The 7,773-nt window shown below is 42.7% G+C and overlaps 1 protein-coding gene and 1 non-coding gene across 2 annotated transcripts in view; one reads left to right on the forward strand and one right to left on the reverse strand.

The window, feature by feature from the left end:
• The window catches only part of LOC111649717 (gamma-glutamyl hydrolase-like), a 10,837-nt gene extending 4,941 nt beyond the window's left edge, over window positions 1-5,896 (reverse strand). Inside the window, exons 1-5 of the mRNA XM_087172059.1 lie at window positions 5,578-5,896; window positions 4,438-4,552; window positions 3,832-3,882; window positions 3,085-3,169; window positions 2,364-2,622 (exon numbers count right to left, since the gene is read on the reverse strand). Coding sequence (XP_087028185.1) covers window positions 2,364-2,622; window positions 3,085-3,169; window positions 3,832-3,882; window positions 4,438-4,552; window positions 5,578-5,692 — 625 coding nt within the window. The 5' untranslated portion in view covers window positions 5,693-5,896. The remainder of the gene's footprint in view (window positions 1-2,363; window positions 2,623-3,084; window positions 3,170-3,831; window positions 3,883-4,437; window positions 4,553-5,577) is intronic.
• On the forward strand, window positions 1,933-2,004 carry trnat-ugu (transfer RNA threonine (anticodon UGU)). Its single transcript has one exon. It is a non-coding gene; the product is annotated as a tRNA-Thr (tRNA).
• Window positions 5,897-7,773: the final 1,877 nt, after the last annotated feature.

Here is a 7,773-nt window from a genome sequence, read left to right on the forward strand (position 1 = left end):
TACAATGAATATGCCACAAATTTAGTAAAGAAATAAAAGGTCCATCTCATTTACAGAATAGTTTTAGAATGTGTTGTTACAAAACATAACTAATTAACTTTTACTAGCAATTACTGACCAGTGATTATCTGTCAGATGTGATCAATCACAGTCTCTACTTAGACATGAAGAGGAGACGGTCAAACAGGACGATGACTGACAGTCACATGAATCACTTTTGTTCCCTTTTCATTGTCATTGAGGTGTGGTGGCCATGTGGTAAGACGCTGGTGTTGTAAACCAAAGGTCATGGGTTCAACTCCCACCCCCGCCTTGTAGATGTTAACCATTAATAATGAAAAGTTGTGATTGAGTAGGATCAGTTTGATTCAGAGAAGATGCTTGTCAGATCCAGAGCTTCATTCACTCTGATCATCATTTGTTTGAATGAGATGTTACTCAAACTGTGTTTATGTCATCACAGGGCGTCTGATAAATGAGTAAATGTAACCCATCGCCGTGACGACCTTTGCAGAGTTGCACAACCCACTGTGAGGGAGGACAGAGACATTATGATGAGATACTTTTATTTCTCTTCATTTTCTTCTCTTTTTTTGTTTATTTTGTGTGTTTTTTATTTTGTTTCCACCAAATGTGAATGAAAGTAATTTTTTCAATGTGGAATTAAAATCAATAATAACAATGATATATATATGCAAATATATATATTAGTGCAAAAACATTCTGTAATAATGCTGAAGTGTTAGAAACCTGAACTCACTCCCAGAGGTGACACACCACAGCTGACTGACCACACAGTGAACTTCTGCTCTTCCTGATCAGGGCGGGAAAACTGAATTTGTTATAAATCAATTTAGCTTCACTCATTAAAAAAAAAAAGTGACTGCGTTGCCATCACAACGTGATTGGAAAAACATTTCAGCTGCATACAAAGGTCATTTCTAGTATCGCTACCAGAATACAACCATTAATGCAAATAAAGCCGCGTTGGATTAACGATACAACTAATGTTTGACATAGTGTGGGATTTATTCAAAGAAGTTATAACATCATTAATTAATTAAACATGCGAAACACAGCACCAGGGTCTAACGGCCTTTTGTGCTGTTTCACATGTCAGACCCAACAACAGATTTACTGCTGAATCACTCACATCATCGATGTTTCACAGCCGCCGTCGTCATGAATCAGAGCTGCCGGGACATTTAACATTTAACTCATGCTGTGTCCCATCAGGAGGAACTTTATGGGGAGTTTTCAGTTTTGCATTATTGCGCAAATGGAAGTGGATCCAAGTGACTGACCGAATGAGGTCGTTCTAATTCGTAATAAATAATAAGGCAAGTGATATATGAGAGACATTTGAGAGAAGATATTGTAGTTGTTGTATCTATCTGCACCAAGAGAAGTGTTTCAGTGTTTCCTACTGACTGTCTGCATCCAGGGTTTATCACTCTGCTGCAGTTCTGTTGGTTCAAAGAGCTGATGTTTATATAGTTGCGGCTGCAACTGATATCAATGGAGAAATTCACATGACCACTTTGACATCATACATGAATGACATCAGACCTCAGTAGATTACCATGGCTACGAGTTCACACACAAGTTGAGGTATCACAGTGTCCCTTTGAGCTCTTCACATGGAGGCGTGGTGGCCAAGTGGTAAGGCATCGGTCATGGGTTCAACCCCCGTCCATGCCTTTAAACTCTACCTGTTTCTGTTAAATAATGAATGTGATCGAATAAGGATTAAAGCTTCAGGCTTTATTCATATTCATTTGAATGAGGTGCTACTCACTTTTGATAGAGAAAGGCTTTACCACTTTTACATCAAACATGAACGACATCACAACTCAGTAGATCACCATGGTTACCAGGTCACATAAATGCCCTGGATATTGAGTTACTGTCTTTTTGATTCCCTCTCACAGAGGCGTGGTGGCCAAGTGGTAAGGCGTTGGTCTTGTAAACCAAAGATCATGGGTTCGATCCCCATTCATGCCTTTAAACCCCAGTGTGTAACATCCACATGATGTTTTTATATAATACAGATGATGAGTGAAATAATCATCAGCAGTGTTTCCACCTTGAACTGCAGGGAACCATCACAGTCTCATAAACGCAGATTCAGGGTTTCATACGTCACAGACCTAAGGAACCAATCCTGTCACCTTATGGAGACGAGGGGCAGGGGGGCGGGGCTAAATACACCTGTAACCTCGCAAGTACAGAGAGAGACAGAGTTCAGTGTAACACTCGAGCACAGTTTTCTGCTCCTGCCCCAACAAATCTCTGCCTGATTATCATCCTGAATATGTGAAAACACCGGTGTGTTGAGCTCTGGGCCAAGATTCAACAAAGACAAAGCTGCAAGAAAACTGAACCATGTCTCACAGCTGAGAAAAGAGACGCTTCCTGATGTGAGGTCGAAGCAGAAGAGAGAAGAAACGAGTGGAGAACAGGAACAGGAAGTGAAAGTATACCTGTTGTGAGTTTGAGCGGTAGAGCCACGGCCTTGGTGTCAGTGAGGGTCAGCAGGTTCTTGTTGGCCGTGAGGACAGACAGCTGCTGGAAGCCCTGACACGTCCCCCAGATGGGGAAGTAGTCCCCGGCGTCGTTGGCCTGTAGAGGGCGAGAGTGAGGAGGAGGAAGGTCAGGGTGAGGAAGAGGGGATGCCATGTGTGGAGGAAGTTTAATCCTTTATTTCTCCGAGGACTTTCAGCTGCGAACCAAGTGCCTCGATTTCATACCGTTAACACACCCCCACACCCCCCTTCACGCTGCAGCAGCATTTCATCCAAAAACAAACCTGAAGTCCAGGTGAAGCTCGCGTGACGCTTCAGCAGCCTGAGTGACACTAATCAAGTCTTTGTATTTGTATTAAATAAAGTGTGTGTCTTTGGAAAGAAGCCACTTGATTTGTCCAAGTCAGACGGGGATCAGCCAGTCGGGACAGGAGGAGCATGTACAGCACAAATCAAAGCAGATACAAAAAGAACGAGCCTCTGATCTGCTTCAGTGTCATAAATCTGAGGCGTCTCTTCACCTCAGCAGCTGCTTGTACAAGTCAGATGTAAAAATTACCTTCAGAGCCAAGCTGTAGAAGATCTTTGCGGCTCGACTGAACTGCGACGTCTGAAGATCCACGTCGCCCCCCGGCAGCAACAACCTGAAGAGAGAGCGCCCGTGTTAGACGTGTCAGCTGCATGCTGGGAAACGCAGCTATGAAGTCTGTGTAACAGCAAATAAACAAATAATCCTACATTTTACACAACAGAGCGACACCTGAACTGAGACCTCCTGGTGACGCCGCTGCAGCTTTTCATTCAGTCACAAAAACAAAGGTTGACTCTGAACACAATCCAGCTGAAATATTACACTTCCTACAAGACGTATTTCCTGTTGCAGCTCAGTCGCACGTAAAGGAGATTTCAATCTTTGTCCCTCTTCATGTATAAGAAGCAGCAGCAACTGTGAAACTAAAAAAGGTTCCTGATACCCAGCCAGATGATTCCCGCTGTCTTTATTACAACAGCAGCCAACACAGTGTGTCGTATAAACTCGCAGCTGCATCGGTCCTGCAGAGAAACCTGCTGTTTATATCCACTGTGCTGATTGGCTGAGGTGGACCTTCAGATGTTAAACTGTTTGGAGCTTCTGTCACAAACCAATAAACTGCTAAACGTTCAAAAACAAACCAGTGAAATGTTTTATTATCACCTTTTTTTTCCCATATAGAAATTGTGCAGCCGGCACATGAGCAACGGAAACCTGTAGTAAAGTAAGACACAGGGAGATACAGTAGTTTCACTATCAGGCTCTTTAACTCACCCGTTGATTGAGGAGAATATCTTCGCATATTCTTCTTCTGTTCGATTGATTCTGTGAACAAACAGAAAAAAATATCAGCTTCCATCACTGTGGATTAAAGATGTCGACACGCAGGAGAGATCAGCCTGAATGACGGAGAACTGAGACACGACGGATGGTGATGAATGTAAACACGACGTTCAGAGGATGTTGAGTTTGAAACTGTAAAACCCAGAGAGATAAACTACATATAGTGACGTAGCTCTCATTCACACAGGCTCCGCCCACATCCGACCACGCCCGGCACCATGACTGAAACTGCTGTCACTCACAGTGAGGTCACGGTTCGACAAAGACGACAGACAGGATGTTTTGCTCTCTGAGTAATTTTCCAGAAGGATTCCTATAACAGGAGTCCAGCTGAAGATGTGCAAAAATAATTTCCAACTTTAAAGAAATCAATATGCAAATTATAATTAATCAGTGAACATACAGCCAATACTTTCCTGCTGTGTCGGACAAACACACGAGGACAGTGCTGCACAGGTAGAAGTCAGTAGTAGTAACTTTATTTGTTATAACTGTCCCTTTGTACGGCACACGGTCGACTCAAGCTAGCTGCAGTACCTGATGGGAACGACCCTGGCCCCGCTTCCCTCCAGGTACTTGACGTAGGAGGCGGCGATGTAGGAGGAGCCCTGAGCGACCTGGTCTCCTGGAAGGTTCTCCTGCGCCAGCACACCTGAGGGGAGGAGACAGGAGCTACATGATGCTGCACATCAGGCGACGTGTCATCAGACGTGCAGTGAAGAGGAGCAGGCCAATCAGGAAGTAGTTTCAGTACACACAGTGTCAGTGTGGGTTTGATGGATAGAAACAACTTTAAATCTGCATCTGAATACAGAGATAGAAACTCAAGGTAAAGCATGTTTTTATAAAATCAAGAACTTTCAATATTTCATGAGAAAAAGAATCAAACAAACTCAAAACTAAACCCAACACGGATCAACTCTTCCTTGTTTTTCTTGTTGAAAACCTGCTGCCAAAGAAAAACCTGAATGAGGCGACACAATGAAAACTCCTCGGTACGACAACGCAACGTGATGTCAGCGCACTTCCTGCTTTCCTCATCACCACAGATCAAAACCTCAGACGACTTGTGACCACCATCCGTCGCAGCCTGGAACCGGTTCTCCCTGAAGTCTGAGGTGTTACAGGTTGGGCAGGTATCACGTGTCACTGACTGTGATTCTACAGGAAACTGACACAAACTATCACCTTCATTATCATTAAGACAATTAAAGGATCGATCAATCACCAGTTATACAATCATCCATTGATTCATGGAATCATGGCACAAGAGAATGATGTAAATACTTATATTAAATGTCGTTTACACGTATTTTAGTCTTATTTTAGTGTTGAAACATTCTTGAAAATACACATGGGATATGGGAAATGTAGTTCTTATTGATTATCATTGATAATTAGTATTAACTGATAATATTTGCAGCCTGCACATGGAGGGATGCGTTTACAGCAACACACGTACCAGAAGACACGAGGTTCATTATGATGTGCGTTGACTAGTGGTATTCAATTTATGACATAATAGTACACACACACACACAAACACACACACACACACACACACACACACACACACCTTTTCTCGAACATTCTCGCTGACAATTACATAAGAGCTGTTATAATCCAGCGGGTCTCCGCGCGGACGGACAACAGACACAAGCGGCCGTTCAATCTTACCGATGATGGGTCGCTGGTTGAGCGGCTGGCTTTTTCCCGCCGCCGCGCACACAGCCGCACCGCACCAGAGCCAAGCGGTCAGCGCCGCGAACACGGCTGCAGCCGGCCGATACATCCACGACACCGGGCGGGATGAAAACACGAAGCCACTGGAGATGCAGGGATGACGGGAGGGGAAGACTCTGCCTTCCGGGTGGTGGTGATGATGATGATGATGATGATGATGATGATGATGCTGTGACTGAAGGCTGAAGACTCTCCTCTCTCAGGCTGTCCTCCTCTTATCTGTGCCTTTACCTCCGTCCAGGCTCCTGTATAAGAGCATCAGTCAGTCACGTGTGGATCTCTACTCCACACACACACACACGTCAGCCAAAGAAGCCACCCCTCCACCCACACCTACACCCCTCCTCCTCTCCTGCACACCAGTCAAATCACACACTTCCGTGTTCACAGGTAGACACAGGGAGCTCAGGTAGAATATACAGCTGCAGGGGGGCGTGTCCGGCTCCATGGAAACAGTTAAACTGAGTCCACAGAAGTGAAAACATGCAGATGAGAAAATAAAACTAAAACAGAACATCTATTTTAGCTTTTATAAAACCATGACTCGGTTTGACTGGTCACGCGGATTCGCTGCTGAACCCCGGGGGTTGGTGGTTCGATTCCCCGGCTCCCCCGAACCCAGGAGTCCGGTGACAACAACATAAACACCTTGTCCAAGCAGAATTACATGAACTAGACGGGACTTCTTCCCCCTACATAGAACTACATCAACTAGAGCGGCCTTCCCCCTCTCCACAGAAAAACAATGTTCCACTCCGTCAACAGTAATGTGATGAGCACATCGATCAGTTACTGCCCCATTTTTCATCAACAATATAAGCTTAGATAGATAGACTGTATACACATATAAACGTATATATGTATATAGTTTTATTGTTTTTTTCCTTTCCTTATTTATTTATCAATTTATTCTATTAATTCTATTAATAATTACACTGTATTTTATTTTTGTTATTGACATTTCTCTATCTTTGATTTCATTTAATTCCACTGAATGATTGTAACATGCTTTTGGCAGCACACTGAAAATGTCAGCTGAACTGAACTGAACTGACAGACACTGTGAATGTTGAGGTAAAAAGTCGCTCTGTGACAAAGTTTCTGTGCCCGTCCCAACTTCTGAAAATAGCTTCAAATCAAATTAAGAAACACATCCAGTCCTTTGTGCCTGTGTGAGGAAGAGTCATGTTGTTCTCTACAGATTATCACTGTGCTGCAGCAGCTGTGAGGAGGAACAGACCTGAGATCATTTCCCCTCCCGACATGTTGGAGAAGTTGCAGTGAAGAAAAAAGACTCACCGTTACTTCTCTGTTTTATTTTTGCCTACGCTGCAAAATCTGCTTCAAAACTTCTGCTGACCCGCACGTTTGTCACCAACAGCTCTGCTCATTTACTTCGTTTGTCATCATCATGTCAGCGTGTCCTCTCACTGTAATCACATGCTGTATTATCACAAACTGTCCTCTCTTATCTCGGCTGAATTCCTGGCTGTCACTTCTATCAGGTACAAACTCGCTGTAAAAGAAATAGTCAAATGGCTGGCAGCAGCGGCTGCCAAACAAAAACTGGAAAATTAAAGTAAAATATCCGAATTCAAATAAAGTGTATAAACAATAAATTTACAGAAAGTTTCATTAATATTTCTACAGAGAAAAACTGTTATTTTACAGATTTTTCCTAAATTATTATGATTAAACATAATGTATGTTACTTGTTAGGATTTTTTTTTTTAAAAAGGCAAATAGTATGAGGAACTGTATATATTATGTAATGTATAGAAGCACATAGAACTTAACATAAGTTTCTATTATTTTGTCCAACCCATTTATATCAACAAAGAGGCTAAATAACGGAAACACCTCTGTATAAACAGTATAATCTTCATGAAGGATTATTTATTACAGGGCTGTTGGATTAGACTATATCAGTTTTAGCTAGATGTTCCTAATAACTTGTCAACTGATTGTACATTAATAATTATCAGCTGTGTGCATCACCTGGGAACTGATACTGGCTCCCTGGCAGCCTAATGATATTGTTTAATACTTTTATTATAAATTATTATTATCATCCCCATATAAGATGTTTTACCCTCCTCTTCCCCTTTTAAAAATGTGCCGCAGTAACAC

The sequence above is a fragment of the Seriola lalandi genome, unplaced genomic scaffold (assembly GCF_002814215.2).
Source record: "Seriola lalandi dorsalis isolate HSWRI2012SDOR001 ecotype SW California unplaced genomic scaffold, Sedor1 jcf7180002051836, whole genome shotgun sequence".
Taxonomy (NCBI): Eukaryota; Metazoa; Chordata; class Actinopteri; order Carangiformes; family Carangidae; genus Seriola; species Seriola lalandi.